General features: G+C 46.8%; 1 protein-coding gene and 1 long non-coding RNA gene across 21 annotated transcripts in view; one reads left to right on the top strand and one right to left on the bottom strand.

Moving 5' to 3' along the window:
- The window catches only part of LOC104006631 (uncharacterized), a 40,075-nt gene that overhangs the window by 4,609 nt on the left and 8,008 nt on the right, over positions 1–27,458 (top strand). The gene's annotated exons all lie outside the window — the stretch shown is intronic.
- TENM2 (teneurin transmembrane protein 2) overlaps positions 1,538–27,458 on the bottom strand; it is a 3,953,434-nt gene continuing 3,927,513 nt past the window's right edge. For all 20 annotated transcript variants that reach the window (XM_054685270.2, XM_054685273.2, XM_054685274.2 and 17 more), the window contains 4 exons: positions 20,028–20,324; positions 16,375–17,989; positions 4,349–4,479; positions 1,538–2,713 (listed from right to left, as the gene is read on the bottom strand). In XM_054685270.2, the coding sequence (XP_054541245.1) occupies positions 1,952–2,713; positions 4,349–4,479; positions 16,375–17,989; positions 20,028–20,324 (2,805 nt within the window). In that variant the 3' untranslated portion in view covers positions 1,538–1,951. The remainder of the gene's footprint in view (positions 2,714–4,348; positions 4,480–16,374; positions 17,990–20,027; positions 20,325–27,458) is intronic.

Genomic DNA, 27,458 nt, shown 5'->3' with positions numbered 1-27,458 from the left:
GGATCTGTCCATGCTTGGGCAGGCTCTGAGGGTCCTCACTGCCCACCCACACCATATGTAGACTGTCCACCTCTGCTCCATGCAGAGAAAAGGCTGCAGATGCAGGCAGAGTTAGCTCTAGAATTGGAGATCACTAAGATACCTCTAACAAAAGCTCCTCCAGGCAGGGCACCGTGGCTCACGCCTGTAATCCCAGCACTTTGGGAGATTGAGGCGGGTGGATCACCTGAGGTCGGGAGTTCGAGACCAGCCTGGCCAACATGGTGAAACCCTGGCTCTACTAAAAATACAAAAATTAGCCAGGTGTGGTGGTGCACCTGTAATCCCAGCTACTCGGGAGGCTGAGGCAGGAGAATTGCTTGAACCCAAGAGGTGGAGGTTGCAGTGAGCCGAGATCATGCCATTGCACTCCAGCCTGGGCAACAGAGTGAGACTCTGTCTCACAAAAAAAAAAAAAAAAAAAAAAAAAAAAAGAAAAGAAAAAAGTTCCTCCAGGTGTTCAAAATACCAGCTCAGCCTCCACACGTTTGGGCAGCTCCTCGTTTTCTCCAGTAATGCTTGCCTTTTTCTCATCTCAAAGCATTTCCACACAAGACCAGTGTCCACAGGAGTTTTAGAGACTTTATTTATGTATAAACAATTTAAACACTTTGCCATAAATTATCTTTGCCTGTCCCTAGTCTTTGCTTAGCAGCAAATTAAAATTAATATAAAAACTCGATGAACAATTCATACATGTATATTACAAAAAAGTTCCTGTACCAAAGTTCTTATTAGACTTTTTTATTTTTGTTTTTTTAATTTTTAAAATTTTTTTTGTTTTTATATTTTTTAAATTTTCTCTCCTCGTGGTGACTGTCATGTGATTGTCTCAGTTTCTGGACCAAACAAACACACTAATAATTTTAAATCTGAAACAGTGATTGTGCCTTTCGGCTCATGTATGTACAGGGTGATCAGAAGTGGTACCTGTTAGCAAAAGTGTCACGATGCTGCACCTCTACCGAAACTGATACCCACGAACTACGGAATCTAAACAGACTACACCCTGTAACTGCGTATTACTGTCCACAATGGAATCTCCAAAGACAAAAGAGTATGAAATTTATCTGTAGTGATTATAGCCACCATTTTGAATTAAATTTTACACTCTGCGCTCAAATAAATTAGCTCAGGCCAGACTTAGTTGGGACCTGAGAGTTAAGTGCTGGATGGTATTATTTCACTTTGATTTTTGATAGGAATTTCTTTTATTCCCTCATGTTTTTTTTTTTTCTTTAAAAAGTATTTCCAGTGCTCACTCCTCCTCTTTTATCCCCCCCTCCCCAGGCGCTACACACAAATCACCCCCAAAGTCGTGTTTTAAATGCACCTGTATTTGCTTAAACGAAAACGTCAGAAGTATTTGTCCTACAAGCAGTCTGAGTGGTTTGTCCCGCAGCTGGTCTGGTGACGCTGGCCCTCGCGGATGTCTGCGTGTCGCTCACATGTGAATGAGTGAGGTAATTGGATATGAGGCCTTCTTTCTTATCTTCGCTTCTTTGTTTATCGGTCCGTGTGTTTGTTTTGTTTTGTTTTTGTTTGTTTTCTTCTTTGCTTATTCGTTTTTGTTCTTTTGTTCCTTTTGGACACTTTGCGTCTCTTTTCTGCGTAGACCCAGAACAAGTGGGTCATATTTTAGGGGAACTTGGAACATTGTGTGTGTCTGTTCATTCATTCGTTTGTTTTGTTTTCCTCGGAATTTTCAGCCGGGCTTTAGTCTACTTCAGGATGAGGGACTTCTCGCTTGGACAGTAGCATTTGAACTCAAAAAATGTGAGCTTTCTTGCCACTTGGTCTCCTAAAGCAGCCCAGCCGCAGTGCCCCTGTTAGGTCTTCATCTCCTTAGGAGAGGAGATAACAGTTACTCCTGCTGAGCCATTCAGACAAGGAATGGCAGCAGATTATTTTGTTACCTCTTTCCCATCTCATTCTGTCTTAAAAACTGGATGTTGCTGCTACTGTCTGCAAGCTCTGGGTATTGCTCCACGGGAAGCACGTAATATCCCTCGTACCCTTGCACGCGCCCGGTGCTCAGAAGCTGCTGCTTCTCGCCCTCAGTCCACAGGCGGCTCCCCTCTCTCCCGTCCCTGGCTTTCTGCTGCTCCTTGGCCCAGGCCGTGCCCAGGGCCCTCTGTCTCGCCTGGTCCAGGACGCGGGCCTTCTCTTCGTCCAGGGTGTCGGGGGTGAGGCCATAGCGGATGCTGAGCAGCAGCGTGGAGTACTGGAACTCAATGTTCGTGAACCTTCGAGTCCTGCCGTTGACCAGCAGCGTGGGCTGCGACACGGTCACGTTCACCCCGCTCTCCAGCACCTTGCGGCCGATGGTGGTGCCTAGTGTGACCAGGTCGCCATCGGCTGAGCCAATCTTCACAAAGTAGTGGGTGTCCTTGCCCTCGATGCTGTAGTGCATCTTGTCCAGGTAGTAGGCATTGTTCAGCACAGATGCCACCTTGCGGCTATCTTCGCTGGCGATGCTGGACACGCCCGTGGTCACCCGCCCTTCTTTGATGGCAAACATGATGCCTTTGCCAATGATGGGCGTGGTGGTGGCAAACCAGTGACCTGCTTTCTCTCGGATGCTGGCGTGGAGCTTTTTAGTAATGACCTGTCCTTCCAGAGCCATGAAGGCCTGGTTATGTCTCTCTGTTGTCTGTTGGACACCTGTAATGAGCTGTGGGGATAAGAAAACAGAGAAAGCTGAGAAGATGAGCTGGGCAGCTCTCTCAAAAAGAGTCACAAAGAGAAAGGCTTGGAACTCTCCTGCAAGAGCTAGTGTTGGGTCTATCCAGATCTGAGCTGATGGGAGTCCTACCTTTTGGAACTATGGTTGGCTGGTTGATTACCAGTGCTCTGAACTATGGATGGCTGGTTGATTACTAATGCTCTGATGGTGTGGTCTGTCCATCTTGCAATTGCCACTAACTAAAAAAATGGTAAAGGAGGTTCACCCTTTGCTGGCATGGGCACCTGGACCTACACACTTACCGGGTCATGCCACCACTCGGGAAGTGCCCTGTTCTGTACTCTGATGGTTGGCAACTGCCTTGCCCGCTTTAGACCCAGGAATGTCCTGATGCAAAGGGCAGGGTGTTGATTTGAACAGCCTCGAACCCCACCACTGTAAGCTAGATTTCCTGGAGGCCAATGACTTGGATATTCATTAACTTCCTTGGGTTAAGACCTTGCCACTCAAAGTATAGCCAGCAGCAGAGGAATCACTGGGACCTGCCCTGTTCAAAAAGCAGAATCTCAGGCCTCACTCCAGAACTACTGAGTCAGAGGCTACGTGTGAACAAGATGCCTTGGGTGATCTGTGTGCATATGAACATTTGAGAAGCACCAGGCTGAGAGAGTCAGGCTTTGAGGGCCAGAGGGAATATCCCCTGGCTTTGAGGCAGTTGTTTTGGATCCTCGCCCTGGTTCTGCAGGGGATGAAATCACCATTATCTCCTTGGCCTTGAGTTCTCCACTCGCAAATTACAACTTGTCTCAATTGGTGGTTGGGGGGCAGGCTGGGATAATGGGAGAGGCTGCGTTTGGGAGGTAACGGCACTTAGGTAAATGAGAGAAATGATGGCTATTCATCCACTGAGTGGTCTCCAAGGGGCAGGACTGAGTGAACGCTGTTCTCAATTACCCAGCAGCTCCTCCTTGCCTCTCTATAGTTACACAATCTGGACAATTATTCAGAGCAGCTGAGACCTTTCAGACTTTGATAGTGCTGAGCGCCGGTTCTGTAGCAGGGGTTATCTGAACCCCTCCCATCTGATTGTAGCAGAGGTCTCAGCTGCACCCAGATGGAAACTGACCACCCCTCAGTCATTGCAGAAAGACCCAAGCACAGATTATGTTCTGAAAACTCAATCTGTATACGCTTGGCCATAAAGCGCCGAGGTTTTATGTGGGGCATAAAAATGTTCTTTAATGGGACAGAAACTGCAAACCACAGTTTTATGATGTCCCATAAAAGCTGAAAGGGTTATGATCTTATAGGCAGTGCAGATGGTAGGTTGCTGCTAAATTTCTCTGTGCTGTTGTTAATCAAGGAGTGACTCAAAGGTATTCTACCGAACAGATAATGATACCACAATTAAGGCAATAATTGAAGTTGGGAAGAAATATGTGCTGTGCCAGACAGGCGACAGCACTGACATTCGCTTTCCTGGGAAGTCTCAATGTGTCCTGCACCTTTTATACCCAGCTCCAATGTTTTCCTGCACTGACATGCCCCTGGCTCCCATGAGGTTCTCTTTGCAAAAGGGAATGATGACAATCATTTGGATTCTTGGCAGGAACCTCTGCTTACCTGTCCATTCTCACTTGCTTGACTCTCTGACAATTCATAGGGAGGAGGCACGAAATACATTTTGGCTCTTGGGAAGCCAGGAATGATGTTGCTAAGCTGAAATCCAAACATCACAAGCCAGCTTTTCACATCTATGGTGGAAAACAAAAATAAAGGTTTCTGAAATCATGATGGATGGAGAGCAGCAGTGGAGCTTAAAGAGAGAACAAAATAAAATGGGTGGTTGGGTGTAGGGCCCAAAGGGGAGGGAGGAAGAGCTTATGACTGTCTCCTGAGTCCAGACCCAGGGCTTCCATACATGGGTTTTAGGAAGCAGATATCAAACTTGGTCAGCTGATAACCACCATGTGGTGATTAAGAAGACCCTTGCTCAAGTAAGACAGATCTAGCTTCGAATCCCCTGGCTGTGAGCCCTTGGGCAAGTCCCAGCCCCTCTCTGAGCCTCAGGTTCCTCAGATATGAATTGGGATAATAATTGTGTCAGTCTCATTGGGTTGTTATGAGGATCAAAGGAGAAAATCCACATAAAAGGCTTTTCGCAGTGCCTGGCACATTAACTGCTCAATAAATATCAACTCCTTTATTTAACAAGTGTTTAAGGGAGCATCTATCACAGGCCACGCAGTGTGTTTAGAGGCTGGATATACAGGATGGACTGGAGGGATAAGTGATGATTCTTACTGTTGTGCAGGCCTTTTGGACTGGGGCCGCTGCACTGAGGCTGGCTCACTATGGAAAGGGGTTTCCAAGAGCTGGACACAGATGGAAAGCAGAGTCCTCTGGACCATGAGAGGCTTTCTCCAGCCTTCCTACTCTCTTTTTTTTTGAGATGGAGTCTTGCTCTGTTGCCCAGGCTGGAATGCAGTGGCACAATCTCAGCTCACTGCAAACTCCGCCTCCCAGGTTCAAGCAATTCTCCAGCCTCAGCCTCCCAAGTAGCTGGGATTACAGGCATGCGCCACCACACCTGGCTAATTTTGTATTTTTTAGTAGAGATAGGGTTTCTCCATGTTGGTCAGGCTGGTTTCGAACTCCCGACCTCAGGTGATCCGCCCCCCTCGGCCTCCCAAAGTGCTGGGATTACAGGCATGAGCCACCGTGCCCGGCCCAGCCTTCCTACTCTTTAAAGAGAAACCAAGAAAGGGCACTGACTGCTCAGAGTAAGACCACCTGCCACAGAGGTCAACATCAAGTCCTTGCATTGGGAATTATGCCACCTGCCCCAAGTGTCCTGCCCTCTGCTGAATGGTCTAGGTCCTTAGAAAAAGACTCCTTCCACACTGATCAATAGAGATTCCTGGATGTCCGTGCCTTGAAACACTCACTCAGCCTCCTGAGTAGCTGGGATTACAGGTGCCCGCCACCACGCCTGGCTCATTTTTGTATTATTATTAGTAGAGGCGGGGTTTTGCCATGTTAGCCAGGCTGGTCTCCAACTCCTAACCTCAGGTGATCCCTCCACCTTGGCCTCCCAAAGTGCTAGGATTACAGGTATGAGCCACTGTGCCTGGCCTAATCATTTCCCTTTTTTAAAAAAATGTAAAATTCATATAAAATTCACCATTTGAAAGTGCACAATTCAGTGGTTTCCAGTACATTCACAATGTTATGCAACCATCATTACTAATTTCAGAACATTTTCATCACCTCCCAAAGCCCCTCATACCCATTAGTAGTCACTCTGCATTACCCCTCCCACAAACTGCTTTCTGTCTGTATGGGTTTACCTGTTTTGGACATTTGACATGAATGGAATCCCATGATACATGGCCTTTTGTGTCTGGCTTCTTTCACTCAGCATGATGTTTTTAAGGAAGTTTCATCCATTGTGGAGCATGCAGTGTGCTTTGTTTATCCATTTACCAGTTGATACATATTTGGGTTGTTTCCACTTTTTGGTTTTTTTTTAAGACTGAGCCTTGCTCTGTCACCCAGGCTGGAGTGCAGTGGCATGATTTCGGCTCACTGCAACCTCCACCTCCTGGGTTCAAGTGATTCCCTTGCCTCAGCCTCCCGAGTAGCTGGGACTACGGGTGCGTGCCACCACACCCGGCTAATTTTTTGTATTTTTAGTAGAGACAGGGTTTCACTGTGTTAGCCAGGATGGTCTCCATATCCTGACCTCGTGATCTGCCCGCCTCGGCCTCCCAAAGTGCTGGGATCACAGGCGTGAGCCACTGCACCCGGCCTGTTTCCACTTTTTTACTATTATGAATAATGCTGCTATAAACATTCCTGCACAAATTTTTGTTTGAAAGCCTGTTTTCCCTTTTCTTGTGTGTATGTGTAGGTGTGGAATTGCCGGGTCATGCAGCTAAATCCTTTACTTTTACTTTCACAATAGATCCTGAGTATGTGTCTCCTCTCGCCACTTCCACTGCCTCTACTCAGTTCAGCACCTCCCGAGGGATGTCTAACTGGCCTCCATGCTTCTGCTCTGCACCCCACATTCCTTATCAGCACAGCAACCTGAGTGAGCCTTTCAATCAGGAGCTGGCCGGGCACGGTGGCTCACGCCTGTAATTCCAACACTTTGGGAGGCCAAGGCAGGCGGATCACCAGGTCAGGAGATTGAGACCAGACTGTCCAACATGGTGAAACTCCGTCTCTACTAAAAATACAAAAATTAGCTGGGCGTGGTGGCGGGCGCCTGTAATCCCAGCTACTCGGGAGGCTGAGGCAGGAGAATCGCTTGAACCCAGGAGGCAGAGGTTGCAGTGAGCAGAGATCGTGCTACTGCACTCCAGCCTGGCAACAGAGTGAGACTCCGTCACACACACACAAAAAAATCAGGAGCTGCCCATGACATTCCTGCGAGGTTCAGAGCACCCCAGGGACTCCCCACTTCTTTCATTGAAAAAGCCAAAGTCCTTCTAATGGCCTGGAAGGGCCCTCTCCACGACCTGTCTGACCGCATCTCCCATGCTCTCCCTCGCTCCTGCCTCTGTGCTGTTCTTTGAACATGCCAGGGATGCACTCATCTCACCACCTTTATGTTGGTAGGCCCTCTGCCCAGCAGGCTTTTCCCTAAACGTATCCTCTGCCTCTCTCGCTCTCCCTCCTCTTTTCAGTCTTGCTCAGACTCTGCCTGCCCGGTAAGGCCAACCCCAACTGCCACCCACCATCCCCACCTCTTGCAATCCCTAGTCCCCTTACCTTGCTCATGTCCCCCCAAAACAACAGTCACATTCTTCTAACATGCTGTGTCATTTCCACATTTATTGTATTTATGGTCTCTTTCACTCCAGCTTGCCTGGTGAAGGCAAGCTCCACCAGCATGGGGAGTTTAAAAACCTGTTTTCTTCATTGATGTCTCCCTAGGCCCTACAACAATGCCTGGCACAAAATAGGTGCTCCGTAAGTATTTATAGAATGAATGAATGAATGAGCACAGGACATATGTGGCAAGAGCTACCCTGACTAGTAGTAGTGTGACAGTGGATCTGTCTGTGCCTAAGAACACACTTCTGAAGGGGCTCAGGCATAACTACCTTCTGCCCTGGGACTACTGTGAGATATTTAACGTTGACATTGCTGCCAAAAATATGGATATATAAGAACCCTCTAAGGAGAAGGAATCTGGGAGCTTTGATCTATTCACCTTCCTTGGGCACAGACTAGTCATTGAAAGACTTGGCATCTACACACATAACAATAGTCCATTTAAGAAACAGGTTTGAGGCCGGGCGAGGTGGCTCATGCCTGCAATCCCAGCGCTTTGGGAGGCCGAGGCGGGTGGATCGCCTGCGGTCAGGAGTTCAAGACCAGCCTGGCCAATATGGTGAAACCTCGTCTCGACTAAAAACACAAAAAATAGCCGGGCGTGGTGCACGCAGCTGTAATCCCAGCTACTCAGGAGGCTGGGGCAGGAGAATCACTTGAACCCGGGAGGTGGAGGTTGCAGTGAGCTGAGATTGTGCCATTGCACTTCAGCTTGGGCAACAGAGCAAGACTCCATCTCAAAAAAAAAAAAAAAAAAAAAAAAAAAGAATACAAGTTTGAAATTCCCTTAAAAAGTATGTTAATATCAAGCAGAGAGAAGCCTGGCTTTAATCTGGCAACAGCCATATATTTACAGAGCATCTACTATGTACCAGGTAGGTCCTGGGTGGAGAGCATTGGTTTCTCAACTTTGAATATTCATGGCCACCTGTTGCTAAAACTATATATACATATATATATACATATATACACATATATATACATATATATACATATATACACATATATATACATATATACGCATATATATAGACATATATATATATTTTTGCCATATCTAGGTATCACTTGTATTATTATTTATTTACTGATTAAAAAATAAATTTGCCTTTCCATTTAGGTAAATCCATTAAAAAAATAAATTCTAGCCGGGCACGGTGGCTCACTCCTGTAATCCTAGCACTTTGGGAGGCCGAGGCGGGCAGATCACGAGGTCAGGAGTTTGAGACCAGCCTGACCAACATGGTGAAACCGTGTCTGTACTAAAAATACAAAAATTAGCCTGGCATGGTGGCGCCTGCCTGTAATCCCAGCTACTCAGGAGGCCGAGGCAGGAAAACTGCTTGAACCTGGGAGGCGGAGGTTGCAGTGAGCCGAGAGTATGCCACTGCACTCCAGTCTGGGAGACAGAGTGAGACTTCGTCTCAAAAAATAAAATAAAATAAAATAAATAAAAAATAAATTTTATGTCACTACCATGAATGGGAAAGTTGGCTTACTTGGTGTAAACAGAAAATAACTGTAAAATTAAAACAAAGAAAACAAAGTCAAGCAATTAGAGTACTTGATTTTGTTACCTGCCACTGAGGGAGACTTAGACCTGCTCTCTCTGTTGAAAAGGGAGATTAGAACTGTTAATGAGGCCAGGCGCGGTGGCTCATGCCTGTAATCCCAGCACTTGGGAGGCTGAGGTGGGTGGATCACCTGAGGTCAGGAGTTCGAGACCAGCTTGATCAATATGGTGAAAGCCCGTCTCTACTAAAGATTTACAAAAAAATTAGCTCAGCTTGGTGGTGGGCACCTGTAGTTCCAGCTCCTCAGGAGGCTGATACAGGAGAATCGCTTGAACCCAGGAGGTGGAGGTTGCAGTGAGCCAAGACCGTGCCACTGCACTCCAGCCTGGGTGACAGAGGGAGACTCTGTCTCAAGGAAAAAAAAAAAAAAAAAAGAAGTGTTAATGAGGTGTAAATACATACCAGCATCAAGTGAGACTTTCTCCTCTGAATTGGAAGAATTAAGAGAGCATTGGAAAGGGACTACCTCTCCCCATCTGTGTTTTTTTGTTACTTAATACTTCATCTGTATACCACATCAAATCGTCCCATCTTTCACCAGGGATATAGGGTATGTAGGGAATTCCAAGAAAAGCAAGAGAAGTCCTTGTCCTTTTTTCTTTTCTTTCTTTCTTTCTTTCTTTTTTTTTTTTTTGAGACAGCGTCTTGCTCTGTCGCCCAGGCTGGAGTGCAGTGGTGTGACCTCGTCTCATTGCAACCTCCGCCTCCCAGGTTCAAGAGATTCTCCTGCCTCAGCTTCTCTAGTAGCTGGGATCACAGGCACGCACCACCATGCCCCGCTAATTTTTGTATTTTTAGTAGAGAAGGAGTTTTGCTATGTTGGCCAGGCTGGTCTTGAACTCCTGACCTCAGGTGATCCACCTGCCTCAGCCTCCCAAAGTGCTGGGATTACAGGCGTGAGCCACTGCAACTGGCTGAGAAGGCCTTGTCTTTAGAAGACTCTCCTCATTGGGATCTTTTTCCTCCAGGGATCTCTCTCTCCCTAGCTCAGGATCCCTTGAGGAGGTGAAAGTGATGTTAAGAGCCATCCTGCCTCTGTGACCAGGAATTTCAATGGCCATTCCCATGAACAGCAATCCTTATGTCCTAGTTCTTGTAGTTCTTCTTTCTCTTCTTCCTCCTTCCTCTTACTTTTCTTTCTATTCTTCCTCTCCCTCCCCTTTCCCTCTTTCCTCTTCTTTAAATTTTCTAACATGGCTGGTTTCTGAGCCTCAATCCCTTTGGAAATGTTTATTCTAGTGACTCTGCTCCATGCTGCGGAAGGCATTTCTGAGACAACACAACACCCCTCCTTTAGAAGTAATTGGTGTTATCTGGTAACAGCCTCCCTAAACAGTCTGTCTAGAGGGAATTGCTTGGGCAGGAGCTGGCACTGTGGCACCGCCTAATAGCTCATGACTCTCCTCTTCTCACGTTCTTCACAGCGTGTGATTATCCACCGCCAAAGCGCGTTCTCCCTCTGAACACGCTGTCAGCGCGGCACCTTCAGGTGTTAAGTGTAAATATGAGAAGAGGATGATGTGAGAAGGAGGTTGTGTCTTCCTCCTCACTTAGCTAAATTAAACTCTACAAAATCTGACTTTAAGCTAAAGTGTGCCTGGGGTTCGTAGCCAAAGACCCACCAGGGAGAAAGGGATAGGGGATATATGCATCATCATGGGCCACGTCTAGGAGGGTCGCTGAACTCAAATTTTATCTGGGGCTTCCAGTTTGCTAAAGCAATGCCATTCAGAGCAGGGTTGGAATCTATTTCAAGGTGGATCGGGAGACCGTTCTCCACATACCTCAGAAAATAATACAAAGGCAGTGTCCTCACTCTTCATCTTTGAACTCCCCACCTCCAAGTCCACAGCTGCTTATAAATAATGAGTGCGTGGCCGGGCGCGGTGGCTCATGCCTGTAATCCCAGCACTTTGGGAGGCCAAGGCGGGCGGATCACAAGGTCAGGAGATCGAGACCATCCTGGCTAACACGGTGAAACCCCGTCTCTACTAAAAATACAAAAAATTAGCCGGGCGTGGTGGCGGGCGCCGGTAGTTCCAGCTATTCCGGGGGCTGAGGCAGGAGAATGGTGTGAACCCGGGAGGCGGAGCTTGCAGTGAGCCAAGATCGTACCACTGCACTCCAGCCTGGGCGACAGAGTGTGACTCTGTCTCAAAAAAAAAAAAAAAAAAAAAAAAATAATGAATGCATTTATTAGCTTTTGCTCTGTGCTTTTATTAGCCTTTGCTCTGTGCTAGGCACTTTACATGTCATGATGCATTTAGTTTTCAAGACCCCATAAGGTGACTGCTATTATTATCATTACTATTTTGCCGATGAAGAAATTGTGGCTCTGCCAGGCGCGGTGGCTCACGCCTGTAATCCCAGCACTTTGGGAGGCCGAGGCAGGCCGATCACAAGATCAGGAAATTGAGAACATCCTGGCTAACACAGTGAAACCCCATCTCTACTAAAGATACAAAAAAATTAGCTGGGCGTGGTTGCACATGCCTGTAGTCCCAGCTACTCGGGAAGCTGAGGCAGGAGAATCACTTGAACCCGGGAGGCAGAGGTTGCAGTGAGCCAAGATCATGCCACTGCACTCCAGCCTGGGCGACAGAGCAAGACTCTGTCTCAAAAAAACAAAACAAAACAAACAAACAAAAAATACTGTGGCTCTAAAGGGTTGAGATATTTGTCTAAGTCACACAGCAAGTGATTGGCAAGGTTAGAAGTGGTGCCTCTTTTCTTTTTTCTTTTTTTTTTTTGAGACTGAGTTTCGCTCTTGTTTCTCAGGCTGGAGTGCAATGGTGCGATCTCAGCTCACTGCAATCTCTGCCTCCCAAGTTAAAGCGATTCTCTTGCCTCAGCCTCCCAACTAGCTGGGATTACAGGTGCCTGCCACGATGCCTGGCTAATTTTTTTTGTATTTTTAGTAGAGACGGGGTTTCACCATGTTACTCAGGCTGGTCTCAAACTACTGGCTTCAGGTGATCCACCTGCCTCGGCCTCCCAAAGTGCTGGGATTACAGGTGTGAGTCACCGCGCCTGGCCAAGAAGTGGTGTCTTGAGATGGACTCAGGTTCTAATATGAGAGAGAACTGGCCTCAGAATAGGGCAGAGCTGGGGGCAGGGTATAGATCCCAGTGTGTCCAAGACGGAAGAGTTTCCTGGGATGCTAAAATTGGAAAAGTCTAGGCCATTGCAGGTTGTTGGGAGGTAGTCTCCCAGTCTTTTTTTTTTTTTGAGACAGGGTCTCAAAAAAGAGTGCCATGGCACAATCACAGCTCATTGCAACCTCAATCTCCTGGGCTCAAGCAATCCTTCTGCCTCAGCCTCCCAATTAGCTGGGACCACGGGTGTGCACCACCACACTTGGCTAACTTTTAAATTTTTGGTAGAGATGGGATCTCTCTACATTGCCCAGGCTGGTCTCAAACTCCTAGACTGAAGTGATACTCTTGCCTTGGCCTCCCAAAGTGCTGGTATTACAGGCCTAAGCCACCATGCCTGGCCCAGTCTTTCTTTTACACTCTTTCTTCTCATATCTTTTCATCACGGGTATGTCAATCATCCATATATTACCTTAAAAAGTAACTGTTCAAAAGAGTGCTGCTTTGGAGCCTGTAAGTGAGAAGGAACCACTTCTTGCCCCCTCCGCCTGCTCCTGGAGGCTAACTTGTGTCCCTGCCCAGATGTCTCTGAGCTCCCACCCAGTCAGTACTCTGGGTTGCTTTCCTTTGTCCTCACATTCTTGGGCAGAACAAATAGACCCTTCTCTGGCTTCAGGAGCTGCCACTTGCATTCAGAGAGTTCTGTCTCCAAACAGCCACCATTCTTTTGCTGCTACTGGGTCCTGGAGAGAAAAGGTTCTGTTCTTTGTGTTCCTCCCGACTACATCTTAATTACCTCTTCTGCTTACATTGTGAGCAGTGAGTTCAGCCACTCTGCTAGTCTCCTAAGTAGCAAATTAAGACTAATTTAGATGGGGTTTACAGATGAGCCAACATGTGAACAGCAGAGAATGATTTGGTGTTCTCCACTCGGATCCCCACTCCCAGGTCTCTGCCCGAGCGTGGGCTGTGCCTGGTCCGGCTCCTTCTCTCCCTTGGCTCCCACTGAAGACATCCACCCTGTGCACGCCGCTTCTCTGACACCACCCTTTATTTTAGACTCTCTAATGGTTTCTGGATTCAATTTCGTTGGACTTAGTTCAACTTGATTTGATTCCCATTTATTGAGTCTCCATGAAACACTGGAATGAGAAAAGCAGATTTGCTATTCAGAAAACCCTGCTAATTATTTTTTTGCCTTTTCTGGAGAGCCAGGTAAGTAGCTGAGGGGGTCAGTGAGGCTGACTGTGCCCTGTGAAATGATTTTGTTTGCGTCTTGGCAGTGGGACATGTCTGTTCAGCCCACACTGTAGGTTTCTCTTTATTGCCTCTCTGGCTGATTCATTCCCAAGGTGTCTGATACCAACCAGGCTTCTGGAAGGGACATTCTGTGTGGGGCAGGATTCTCTCCTATGGCTAAGGTAGGCCTAGTCAACCTCCCCATTCACAGTTTCCTGTCTCTGGAACACTCTTCCTCTCTCCCTGCACTTCATAAATGTCTGATCAACACTACCTGCTCAGAAAGGTCATCCGTGATCCCCTCCATAAAGGAGACACTTCTCATCGCTCTCCATGTCTTCTTCCTATTTTTTCTTCTTTATATCATTTATCATTACCTAATATTAATACTATATGTGTGTGTTTTCTTGAGACTTATTTTAATTTGCAGCTGCAGTGATTTAGGGGATAAAAGTTATGCTAAGCATGGGGTAAGCGGGGAAGCCCTGGCAGGGCCTCGATGAGGCACGGGGGAGGAGGACAGGAGGGTTTACAGATGTTAGCCTAGGTCGCTTGGCCATAACTTCTGGGTCCGAAAGGTCCCAGATGCTTCTGGGGCTTGGAGATTCTGGGTTCGACTTCCAAAGTTCCGGGGCTTGTCACTGAAGCAATGCATGGCCACAGATGATCTTTAAGGTTGTTTGTTTATTTCTGCAGCATGGGGCTTAGATGGCAGCACTGTGCTCCAGGTAGATGCTGCTTCCATTCCTGCCTTGGGGATGGACAAGTGGCCTCAGTCACCTGAGTGTCGATGCCTCCTTGGCCCATGACCAAGAGCTGTGAGTTTTCTGGAACTTGGGGTTCTGGTCTTGGGTCCTCATTATTGTTTCTCTATACAAAGCATAAACAGGTGAGATGGCCCCAGCCTGCTTGCTGAAAGTTAGCCCTTTGGGGCCCTGGTCTCTTTGGATCTCACTCTCTCTCTCCCCTTCTCTCTACCTACCTACCTACCTACCAACCATCCATCTATCCATTCATCCTCCCATCCACACACCCATCCATCCATTCACCCACCCATCCATCCATTCACCCACCCATCCACCTACCCATCCATCAATTTATCCATCTATTTATCCATCCATCCATCCATCCATCCATCCATCCATCCATCCATCCATCCACTCATCCAGCCAGCCAGCCATCCACCCAGCCATCCAGCCATCCTGATTTCCTTGCTCATTTCCCTGAGGACAGGGACTTTATCTTTCCTCCCATTGTGTCTCTAGTATTTAGTATAATTTAAATACTGTACAAATATTTGTTGAATGGGTGAATGGATGGATGGAGGGAGACTCTTATTTCACCAATTTCTTTTTCTTTTCTTTTCCTTTCATTTCTTTTTGTGAGATGGGTTCTCACTCTGTGCCCAGGCTGGAGTGCAGTGTCATGATCATAGCTCACTCTAGCCTCCAACTCCTGAGCTCAAGAGATTCTCCCTACTTAGCCCCCTGGGTAGTTTGGACCACAGGCATATGCCACCACACGCAGCTAATTCATTTCACCAATTTCTCACTTATCACAGAGAAGTAGATAATCTGCCTTCTCGGCCCCTCCTTTCATGCTATTCTCCAAACTTCCTGTGTCCTTATGACATTTGTTCATAGCCTTCCTTCAGCCTTGAGCTCACTTCTGCCGGCCAAGGTCCCATGAATTCTTCAGGCCCATTTTGACATGAGCCCTTCTGTATTATGCCAATCTTGAAAATCTGAATTAATCTGCACACACACACACACACACACACACCCACCCACACCTTGAGAGAACGGTATTTGTCTTATTCACCATTGAATCCCCAGAACCTAGCACAGTGCCACTTTATAAATGCGTTTTGATAAACAACTGAACAGACACCTATATGGTAGCAAAGACTTAATTCTACTTTGCATTATCGTTGGTTATTTTAATATGTCTCTCACCAGATGAGCCTCTGGAGGTCAGGAACTGGGTTACAGTCATCTCGATACTTATGCTCACTCATTGCTTCTCTAGTAACGACAATGTTAGTAACACAAGCAGATACCATTTCATGATCATCCACTCTCTAGTTGCCAGGCACTAGACTATTACTACACAAGTTCATTTACTTTTTTTTTTTTTTTTTTTTTGAGACAGCGTCTTGCTCTGTCACCTAGGCTAGGTGGAGTGCAGTGGCATGATCTCAGCTCACTGCAACCTCTGCTTTCCTGAGTTCAAGTGATTTTCTTGGCTCAGCCTCCTGAGTAGCTGGGCCTACAGGCATGTACCACCACACCTGGCTAATTTTTGTATTTTTAGTAGAGATGGGGTTTCACCATCTTGGCCAGGCTGGTCTCGAACTCCTGACCTCAAGGGATCCATCTGCCTCAGCCTCTCAAAGTGCTGGGATTGCGTGGGTGGCATGAGCCACCATGCCCAGCTGTGTTCATTTACTTGTCATGATCACTCTGTAGGATGCTTTTATCAGTGCCTTTCACAGGGAACGAAACTATAGTTCAGAGAGATTGAACAACTAGCCCAAGGTCCTTTGGCTTATAAATAGAAGAGAGAGAATTTGAACCAGGTATTTCTGACACCAGAGCCCTATTCTCTCCCCGCTTCTTACTGCTTTCCTCTGTTGGGGTAGGAAGGGCTCTTATAAAGTTATTTCAACTGACTGGACATGAAAGTGGTTGGGACATCTTCAAACAGTCCTCATGACTGCTCTGTACTGCCGTCTCTCTACTTTTCTAGACTCTGTAGTGCTGCCAACTGCACTGCCTGGGCTTTATGGCCCATGGGCTTCTCCTACCATAAGATGGGAGACCTTCCTCCCAAGTTCCCCACAGCAACAAGTACCCTGGAGGGAGCCACTGCCCACCTTTGGTGGCAGAATCCTCACCTGTCACGTAGTTCTTCAAATCTAGCTCACTGCTGAGAGGATTGTTGCTCTTGAACATATACAGGTTAAAGGGGGCCGGCTCCTTGCCCACGTTTTTCCACATGGTATAGTCTGGGGAGGTCCATCGTCCTGCCAGCACATCATAATCACGCTGAGTGAAGTGGACCAGCTTGGTCAGGGGGTCATAGAGTCCCCCATGGAAGCCAATGACCATCTGGAAGTCGGGGTTGGAGTCATAATAAATCTCCCCATAGGCCGTGTACTGCAGCTGTTTGATCATGAGGCCGTTGATGCTGAACACAGCCAGAGGAGTCCCTGTGTTATCAGAGGCAACGTAGTACTCCTCCCCACTGCTGCTCTCCATGGCAAAGAGGTGGCCCTGGAGGTCGTAGTATAGTGAGGTAATCTCCGAGTTGGAGTGATTGTAGACATGGGTGATGCGCGTCGGGTTGTGGAGGTCAGAGTAGAAGTACTGCAGGTGGTGGCCCAGGTTGGTCTTGTAGGAAGCCCGCCGTCCTACGCCATCATAGCGGTACTGGACACTCCACCCGCTGGCCTTGTTGTAGGCTCTTGTGAGGAGGCCCTTGGAATTGTATTCGAAGATGTCAGACCCTCTCTGGCACAGATAGCCATCGTCGTCAATTTTGTACTGCACATCCCCGAGTCTGGTTATCCGATCCCGGAGGTCATAGCGCAAGGGCATGAGGCGCACACTGTTGCCTGGGTTCAGTAAGTGGAGATTCCCATTAAGGTCATAGCTGTAGCGCCAGGTCGGGCGGTCATTGACGGCCACGCTCTGGAGCTGCCCATCCCCATCGTAGTCATAGGTGTACTTCGTGGTATTGGCATAGGGCCCCAGTTTTAGCTCCCTCTTGATCACCCTGCCCATGCTGTCATATTGCACCGTCATCCAGTACATGAGGGACCGGAACATCTCATACTGGACCTCCTTGATCCGCCCATGGGTGTCGAAGTGTTTGCTGAGGGTCATCACGGCAGTGGTGATAATCTGGTTGATGTCATAATAGATGACTCCAAACTTACCAAAGTGTTCCACCTTGCCAGAAATCTCATCATAGCGGTAGAGGTCAACAGGGAGGGGAGTCTCACTTATGACGGGCTTGATGCTTGCGATGCGGAAGCTGTTGTCATGATAGGTGTAGTCAAACCTGGCATTGACCATGCCTTCCTCGGAGAACCTGTAGATCTGCTTGTCCACCAGGGGGCCAATCTTCCGGTACCTGATGGTGCAGGAGAAGCCCCCACTTTGGAGATTGACCATCTTCAAGACACCAGTGGTCTCATCATACCCGAAGGTGACGGCGGTACTGTCGTAGACAATCTCTGATAACTTGGAGAGTTTCCCATACTTGTAGAACACCTGGCGTCCGGTGCCCAAAAAGGAGGTCTTCAGGATGCGGCCGTCATCACTGTAGTCAAAGATGACCGAAGCATTGCTTTCAGGCGGGTTGTAAATATTGCGGATGTAGCCGATGGAGGTGTGTGTGGACATGCTGTGCCGGGCCACGCTGGGCATGGTGACGGCAAGGAGGCGGTCAGAGGAGTCATACTCAAATATATACTGACGTTGGCTCTGAAGCAGGAGGACCATGGACTGCAGAAAGGAAAGGGGAACAGAACATATCAGTTGGCTTTTGAGGACCAAGCATTCAAACAGACAGAATTTAGTCCATTTCCCCAAATGTCAACTCAAAAGTCATGAAAGATGGGAAGCTTAGAGCAGATTAAACAGATTTATTTCACTGGACATGCCAATTTTGATGGATCATGGTGGTTGCCTAGACCAGTGCTTCCCAAATTTAATGTGCATGCAAAATACTCAGGATCTTGTAAAAAGGCAGAGTCTAATTTGGTAGATCTGGGGTGGGGCCTGAGAATCTGCATTTTGTAACAAACTCCCTGCAAATGCCAATGTTGCTTGGATGATACTTTAAGAATTGAGGGCCTGGACAGCTGAAGTGAGAGGCATGAGGTTTACCTCCATGCTCAATAACAAGGAACCCCAAGATTGCTTAGAAATGACTGCCACTGGGTCCAGCAGGGGAGCTGTGTGAAACACATACCCTGATTAAATCTAAAAAAGAGAAAACACATCCTGCATTTTTTTTTTTTTTTTGAAACAGAGTCTCACTCCATCACCCAGGCTGGAGTGCAGTGGTGCAATCTCAGCTCACTGCAACCTACTCCACCTCCTGGGTTCAAGCGATTCTCCTGTCTCAGCCTCCCAAGTAGCTGGAATTACAGGCATGCACCACCACGCCTGGCTAATTTTCATATTTTTAGTAGAGACGGGGTTTCACCATGTTGGCCAGGCTGGTGTCGAACTCCTGACCTCAAGTGATCAGCCCGCCTCGGCCTCCCAAAGAGCTGGGATTACAGGTGTGAGCCATTGCGCCCAGCCACATCCTGCATTTTGAAGCTACTGCAAAGATGAAATAACCTAGAATCACTGATTCTTTGGGGAAAAAAAAATGACTTCAATTAGAGGCAATTGGGAGGTTCCTGCTCCCCTGGTCAATCATTCCTGTGTTTCAGGCATAACGAGGACAGCATTCAGGAAGGACCAAGGGGACAGCAGTTCTGTCTTGCAGAGGGGTAACAGCTTTGTCTGCAAGTCACCGCTGTAATGAGTTGGTGAGAAAGGAAGGAATGGACCTGCACCAAGGGGAGTCTAGGTGAGAGGCCCGGGTTGAGCAAGCCCTGTCTAATGACTACATGGCCAGGGCAGCCTTCAAAAGTCTTGATGTGTGCCCAAAGGGACCTTTTTTTTTTTATACCGCCACTCCAACCTGACCTTTTTCCAGCATGAAGACCTGAATTTGGCACTTTCAGACACAGGGAATCATGTAGAGAGAATTCATGGGCTGTTTCAGCCAACAGGGCAAGTAGGAGAGGGTTGCTCTGTGTGCTTGAATTTTAGGCAAAATTCCCCATCCTGACGGCTTAATTTAGGGCAAGGCAGAAATGAATCACTGCATTTCCAATTCCTAAGTAATGATGAGCCGCGCTGCCAGTGGGATGATTCTGTCCGCTTCAACAGTACTTTTTTCTTTTTTGGAATAGAATCAGACAATTCGTCCTTTTTGCCATTACTGAGCATCTAGCACCCCCGCCCCCCACCCCAATGGTAATAGTGCTGAGCTATGAATAACATTTGCCTTCAGATTTTCTTCCCCCTCTGAGGGTGGGAGCAGGAGGGAAGTCCTTGTAGATTCGAAGTAAAAATGTTAAGATGTCTCATGGCAAAGCGTATCAGGCTAGCTTACAAGAGCAGCAGAAATGGTCAGGTGCGGTGACTCATACCTGTAATCCCAGCACTTTGGGAGGCTGAGGTGGGCGATCACCTGAGGTCAGGAATTCGAGACCAGCCTGGCCAATGTGGGGAAACCCGTCTCTACTAAAAATACAAAATTAGCCGGGCGTGGTGACATGTGCCTGTAGTCACAGCTACCCAGGAGGCACAGGCAGGAGAATTACTTGAACCTGGGAGGCAGAGGTTGCAGTGAGCCGAGATCATGCCACTGCACTCCAGCCTGGGCAACAGGGCAAGTCTCTGTCTCAAAAAAAAAAAAGAAGCCGGAATAACAGAAATAACAGAAAGCCCTTGCTGTCAGGGCAGCATGTTCACCTACCTTGTCAAGGTAGGAGTAGCTCCACACTTTCCCGTCAGCGAACATGCGGGACACGATGCGGCCTTGCTTGTCGATGTCTGTCCTCTCGCTCATGGCCCCACGCTGAAGCCCAGCCAGGCGCCCATTGAAGAAGTATGACACGTTGACAGCTGCCAGCCCGCTGCTGGGCAGCCAGAGGAAGGGGCGGCCCACCTGGTCATAAATGATCCTCAGGGTGAACTTCCGGTGGTCATCATAGATCTTTTCAGTCCGAATATTTCGATCATAGTCAATGGACAGGAGATTTCTTCCATGGACCTAGGAAAACACAACAGGCCTTGTTTGAAAGACATCACCCAGGCATGCCGGCTCAGGCTTCTGTGGAGGACATGGCTGGCATGGCCAGGGCTTAAGTGTTCACTGGAGGAAGAAATAACCCCAAAGTTAGAGTAGTGCTTTCTAAGCTCCTTATCATGGCACAGATAGAAAATGGCAAAATTTGGCCGGGTGTGGTGGCTCACGCCTGTAATCCTAGCACTGTGGGAGGCTGAAGTGGGTGGATCACCTGAGGTCGGGAGTTCAAGACCAGCCTGGCCAACATGGTGAAACCCCGTCTGTACTAAAAATATAAAAATTAGCTGGCATGGTGGCATGCACCTGTAGTTCCAGCTACTGGGAGGCTGAGGCAGGAGAATCACTTGAACCTGGGAGGTGGAGATGGCAGTGAGTTGAAATTGTGCCATGCACTCCAGCCTGGGTGACAGAGTGAGACTCTATCTAAAAAAAAAAAAAAAAAACCAAAGAAAAGAAAATGGTAGTATTTGTATGGTGCAATATGCAATAGAATATAAAAATAAGGCAGCTTATGGACAGAGATTATTGACCTGGGCATGGCTGTGATGGGCAGTTGGGTAGGCTGTGCACTGCACAATTACAAAGGGTGCCATAGGATCGTGGAAAGTGTGAATGGTGAAAATTGTGCAGTGTGCAAATTATACAGCAATATACAACAGACTTGAACCCTGGAGTTTTGCCTGGGCTGCCTGGCCACCCTGGGGGCAAGAGAGTTTGCATATTTGCACACTTGGAACTCTTTTTGGCACATCATTAGCTGAGAAGCTAATGATCTTTAAGAACAGGTGCCATAATTTCTTATGAAATCTTAAGTAAAGTTACCTAGAAGAGTGGAGAACAGGGCTTAGAAATCCATATTTTACAAAGATTTGGGAATACGAAGCCTCATTCCTATGTGAACTTCTTTCCTTCTAATATCTAGAGAAAAATCTTGTCACTGTCAAGAATGTGAGACTCCATCAGTGGGGAGGCCTCAGCAGGGCTAGGGGATTTCCAACAAAGGGATGAACTGATTTACTTAGATTTGAAAGGAATAGGGAAACACATCAGACATAATTTAATATTTATTTAGAAGTTGATCTGATCAGAGAAGAAAGCCTATCCCAGAAGGCAGAGCTGGGAGACTAGACTCTGGTGAGGGGCAAAGGAGAGGGACTCCTGAGATTCAGCTAGCCCTGAGTGGGTGGCTGGAAGTGAATGAAATGAACCAGACTCAGCCCAGGCTCTCACAACTTCACTGACTGCAAATCCAGACATCCCTGGGGTGGCTGCTGAAGGCAAGGGATGATGTAAATAGGCGAAAGGAAGAGACTCGAGAGATGTCTGGTACCTCCTCACTTTACCCTAATAATTCAACAGCACTTACTGGTAATAATGATGGTAGTGATGGTGGTGATGATAGTAATAATAACTTTTTTTTTTTTTTTTTTGAGACAGAGTCTCACTCTGTTGCTCAGGCTGGAGTGCAGTGGTGCAATCTCAGCTCACTGCAACCTCTGCCTCCTGGGTTCAAGTGATTCTCCTGCCTCAGCCTCCCTCCTGAGTAGTTGGGATTACAGGCATGTGCCATCATACTGGGCTAATTTTTGTATTTTTAGTAGAGACGAGGTTTCACCATGTTGGCCAGGCTGGTCTCGAACTCCTGACCTCAGGTGATCCACCCACCTTGTCCTCCCAAAGTTCTAGGATTACAGGTGTGAGCCACCATGCCCAGCTGATAGTAATGATGACTTTAATATATGCTGAGGACAAATATATACTGGCATTGTGTTAGGCATTTTGCATCCATTGTTTGAGTTGTTGCTCACAAAGACCATTTGACAAATGAAGAAATAGCTTCAAACAGAGTGGTTACAAAACTTGCTCAAGGTCACACAGCAGTGAAGTGGTTGGATTGGTCTGGAACTTAGGCCTCCAGACTTTAACCAGTTAACTTCTTATACACTTCACCAGCTTTACTGCTTCCTGTATTGTATGTCCATTGAGTGCCCTGAAATGTGTCAAATGATGAACAGACTGTGAAGCATTTTCACAGCCCCTGAAAGCTCCACATTGCAGCTTTGGGGGTGTGAGGGGGTGGGACAAGGAATCATTCTAATACCACAGACACTTGCATTCTGGGAAACAGCTTTGTGCCCAGGTAATGAAACACATTTCACAGCTTCCTTCAGCGATACGGGTGGCCAACAAGATGTAAGTGGTTGTTGTTGGCTGGTCTTCTGGGAAATATTCTTAAAGGAAATTAACTCAGCTGAGAGCTAGGCAATCTTTAATTCTTCCCTTTCCTCCTCTTCCTGGGTGAAATGTGTATGTGATGGCTGGAGCTCCAGCATTTACCTTGTGACTATGAGGTGACTTTGGGGCTGGAGACCTCCAGGATGATGGCCTATCCAGAGAAAAAGAGTCTAGATCTCTGTTGATCTAGGTGTCTTCAGTGTTCATCCATACAGCCAAGGATTGCTTTCCCTAAGCTCCTTTCAGATCATAGGAAAATAATAAGCGTAAATCCTGTTTAAACCCTTGCTATTGCTAATCTCTGTTACTAGCGGTGGAAACAAATCTAAATTGATACAAGCCCCTGATACTTTGGCAGGTGCTATGCTAGGTACTTTACATACCTGATCCCATTTTCACTTTCATGACATAGAAACTATCTTACATAAGAGCAACTGAGGTCTACAGGAGTCCCATAACTAGATAAGTGGCAGAAGTGGAATTTGAACCCAGGACTACAGATTCTCCAAACCATTGCTGTTTCTATAAGGTCGTCTCAGAGAGAGGATAGAATATTTATTATAGGACAATTAGAAAAGAGGATGCATAGGCCAGGTGCGTGTGGCTCACGTCTGTAATTTCAACATTTTAGGGGGCTGAGATTGGCAGATCACCTGAGGTCAGGAGTTTGAGACCAGCCTGGCCAACATGGTGAAACCCTGTCTCTACTTAAAAAAAAAAAAAAAAAAAAAAATTAGCCTAGCATGGTAGCGTGTGTCTATAATCCCAGCTACCCAAAAGGCTGAGCAGGAGAATTGTTTGAACCCAGGAGGTGGAGGTTGCAGTGAGCCAAGATCATGCCACTGCACCCCACCCTGGGGGACAGAGTGAGACTCTGTTTCAAAAAAAAACAAAAAGAAAAAGAAAAGAGAATGCATCAAAGCATGGGGAGGGAAATAAAGGTGGTGAGTTCTTGGGATTATAAGGAACCCTAACTTCAAGTGGAAGATTCCTATCAACAACTTCCAGCAACTGGGAATAGTCAAGAAGGCAAAGGCTGAGTAGTAGGATTTTTTTTTTTTTTAAAAACAGGTCCAAAAGTTAATGCCGTCTGAATTATACAGGATTGGAGCCATCATTTTCAGAGCAAAACACACAGTGGTGGTCAGAAAGATAGGTCATCTCCTCTGCCAACAGAAGCTTGGTCACATCGGGTTGGTTCATCTGGGACAACTGCGGAAGGCCACCATCATTCTTAAACCTATGGGTTTCAGATTTTGGTTCAAGACCTCTCCAACATTTTGTTAGGCAGAATGAATGATGCAACAATGAGGAAGGATTTCCAGGGTTTTTGGAGGCAACTGCTGGGGAATTGCCATCATGCCTACTTATTTCCATCCCCTTGGCCATCCTTAGTTTTTCCTCCTTCCCTTTTCTTATATTTTTTTCTTTTTGCTCATATCATAGGGCCCTAGTGCATTTATTAATTATTGAACATTGAGTGTCAGCTAATGCCAGGCTTGGTGTCTGCTCTGGTATACAAGGAAGAAAAACCACAGCAACAGCAACATGTTGAGCATTTACACAGGCTGAGTGTTATTCTCAGCATTGCCCTTGTTTTGTCTAATTTACACAACAACACTCTCAGGCAGGCATTATTATCATCCCCATTTTGCACACAAGATATAGATGGGTTTAAGTGACTTGCTCAAGTTTAGATAAATACTCAGTGGTAGAGCTAGGATCCCCATACAGAGCTTGCTGTCTTAACCTCCAGGTTGTACACCTCTAGGATTGAGGGGTGTTGGACTACAGGCTTTCCATCAAGCATGCAATTCTAAACCACATGGGACACTCTCTTAAAGCTCTGCTGCTCGGCTGGCTCCACGCCTGCTGAATCAGCTCCTCAGGGAATAGGGGTTTGGGTCTTGTTGATTTTTATTTGTTTGAGACAGAGTCTCGCTCTGTCATCCAGGCTGGAGTGCAGTGGCACGATCTCGGCTCACTGCAACCTCTGCCCCCTGGGTTCAAGTGATTCTCATGTCTCTGCCTCCCGAGTAGCTGGGACTACAGAGGTGCACCACCATGCCTGGCTAATTTTTATATTTTTTTAGTAGAGACGGGGTTTCACCATGTTGGTCAGGCTGGTCTCAAACTCCTGACCTCAAGTGATCTGCCTACCTCAGTCTCTCAAAGTGCTGGTATTACAGACATGAGCCACCGTGCCCAGCTGTGGATTTTTGATTTTTAAAACCTCCCTGGGTGATTCTGATGTGCACTCTTGGTTAAAATACACTCAGTGTGATATAAGGCCTTACCTTTAGTTACCTGGGAAAGACCAATGGGAAAATCACATATATAACCATAATATAATCATATGTGTGTATAGATGTATATATGTGTGCATAATATACTATAATATGTAATCATGGGAAAGACCAACATGTAAACAATATATGTGATCATGACTATCATAATAAGGATGACATTAGTGTGTGAGGGTGCTTAGATTACAGAAAGAACCCTGAACATTCCTGATCTCATGAGCTAAGCAGGATCAGGCCTGGTTAGTGCTTGGATGGGATTACAAAAGAACTAAATACTGGGTAAACAAAGAAGAGGGGTCCCTAACCTCTGACTGCCACCCTGGGATTTACTGCTGTTACTTAGAGCTGAGAGGCCTCTGACCATTGACCCAGGTGCACCAACTATAAAGAAGTAATGATAGGTGCTAGCCATTAGCCATGGATAACTTAGGGTGGGTTTTTACTTGCAAATTTACCATATCCCTGGGACAATGGGATTTTTTGATAGCACAGGTTTGAGTTAACTTTGAAATGTGAAAATTTCTATTAAAATGCCCAATCCTTCTAATAATTAAATCTGAAAAATTCACTGGAAGGTGAGCCAAGGAGTTCAGGCCAGTTGTGTAATCTAATCAAATTTCTTTAATTATGAGGGTGCCATTTATAAAGGGGGGTGCCCTGGCTGTGGGTGCGAGATGCTGGAGGGTCCAACAGGCACGATCGGCCCTTTGAGGATACCTGCCCCCCCAGTATAGAGCGTGTGGGAGCTTTAATTTAGCTGCAATGTTCTCTTATTCTGAATTAAATTACCCAGCTAGCAATATTTAAATTAACCTTGAGGCTTCCTGGAGAACATAAAAGTTATTTTGAATTATTTTCACTGCCGGGATCAGCACGATTCCCTTCCCAGTCGGCTTGGTAGGAATTCAGTGATAGAGAAACCAATTTTTAAATTAATACAATTTTGTGTTTGTAAGGAAGCCATTATTTTTAATTATCGGGCATTTTCCTCAGCCTGGCTTCCCCAGTTAATAAAACTCAGCTATTTAGCATGCTTTTTTATTTTTGCAGAGGGCAGACTTTGGGAAGTGGTTTCCCCTGCAGAATATCCCCCCAGAACGTTTTGATCTCACCAAGCATACGCCTGTCACAAGGAAGCTCATAAAAAACCTGGAGAAAAGGAAACGCTGTCGTCAAAACGGCCCTGCTGGGCGGTGACTCTAACTTAGCTCCAGGCGCAATGACGGGAGCTAGTGATTTGAGAAACATGAGGGAGGAAATTACACTGGGCTGGATCCCCTCCAGGAAACGGAATTGTAACACAGCAGGAGAGATTTCAGTTAGACGTATAGAAGAACCCTTTGCCCATCCTGCTTTGAGTATGGGAAACCCAAAAAAGATTAGTGAGGGGGGTCACGAGAGTCTCCCTGTCTGGCGACATTTAAAAGCAGAAGAGTTTGCCTTGGAGAGTTTAGTTATTTACCTACCCAGAGGTAAAGCCTGGCCTAGAGGACATCTTCATTTTCTTTCCGGGTCAGTCCTCTGGGATTTTCTTTTCTTTTCTTTTCTTTCTTTTCTTCTCTCTCTCTCCCTCCCTCCCTCCCTCCCTCCCTCTCTCTCTCTCTTTCTTTCTTGAGATGGAGTCTCACTCTATCTCCCAGGCTGTAGTGCAGTGGCGCAATCTGGGCTCACTGCAAGCTCCACCTCCCGGGTTCACACCATTCTCCTGCCTCAGCCTCCTGAGTAGCTGCAACTACAGGCGCCCGCCACCATGCCCAGCTAATTTTTTTGTATTTTTTTAGTAGAGATGGGGTTTCACCGTGTTAGCCAAGATGGTCTTGATCTCCTGACCTCGTGATCTGCCCGCCTTGGCCTCTCAAAGTGCTGGGATTACAGGCATGAGCCACCGCGCCCGGCCTGGGATTTAAAAAGTATCCCCAGCTCCCACACAACAAGACTCAATGCTACATTGGGATCAGTGCTTGTGGAGACAAAACAACTTGCTATAAATTTAATATTAGCTTAAATAATGCATCATTAGAAGGGTGAGCAAACACATTAAATAATGTATTCCCCAAGCAAACATTATGTTTGGATGACTTGCTGTTTTGGATGGAGGTCAGGTGGAAAGGTGGAAAGACCCGAGTTTGAGTGGCGGTTTTGATACTCATCAGTGTCACTGATTAGCTTTGCCATACCAAAACCATACCTTCACCATTCATGTCTCAGTTTCCTCGTCTGTAATAGCCTGGGAACTGGTGAGTTGGGACTTTATCTTATTTTTCTTAGTGTCTCTATTTTGTTTTGGAAAGTGCTTGGTGCTCAATGAACATTAGTGAATAAGCAGACTGAATCAGACTGGGTACAAGAACCCTGCTAACTCTGATGATCTAAAGTTCCAACATGGAAAATCAAGAATAGAAAATATGATTAGGCTGGGCATGGTGGCTCACACCTATAATCCCAGCACTTTGGGAGGCTGAGGCGGGTGGATCGCTTGAGGTTAGGAGTTCAAGACCAGCCTGGTCAACATGATGAAACCCCGTCTTTACTTAGAAAACACAAAAATTAGCTGGGC

The sequence above is a fragment of the Pan troglodytes genome, chromosome 4 (genome assembly GCF_028858775.2).
Source record: "Pan troglodytes isolate AG18354 chromosome 4, NHGRI_mPanTro3-v2.0_pri, whole genome shotgun sequence".
NCBI lineage: Eukaryota > Metazoa > Chordata > Mammalia > Primates > Hominidae > Pan > Pan troglodytes.
The sequence above is the reverse complement of the archived record's forward strand: the minus strand, read 5'-3'. Positions and strand labels throughout refer to the sequence as shown.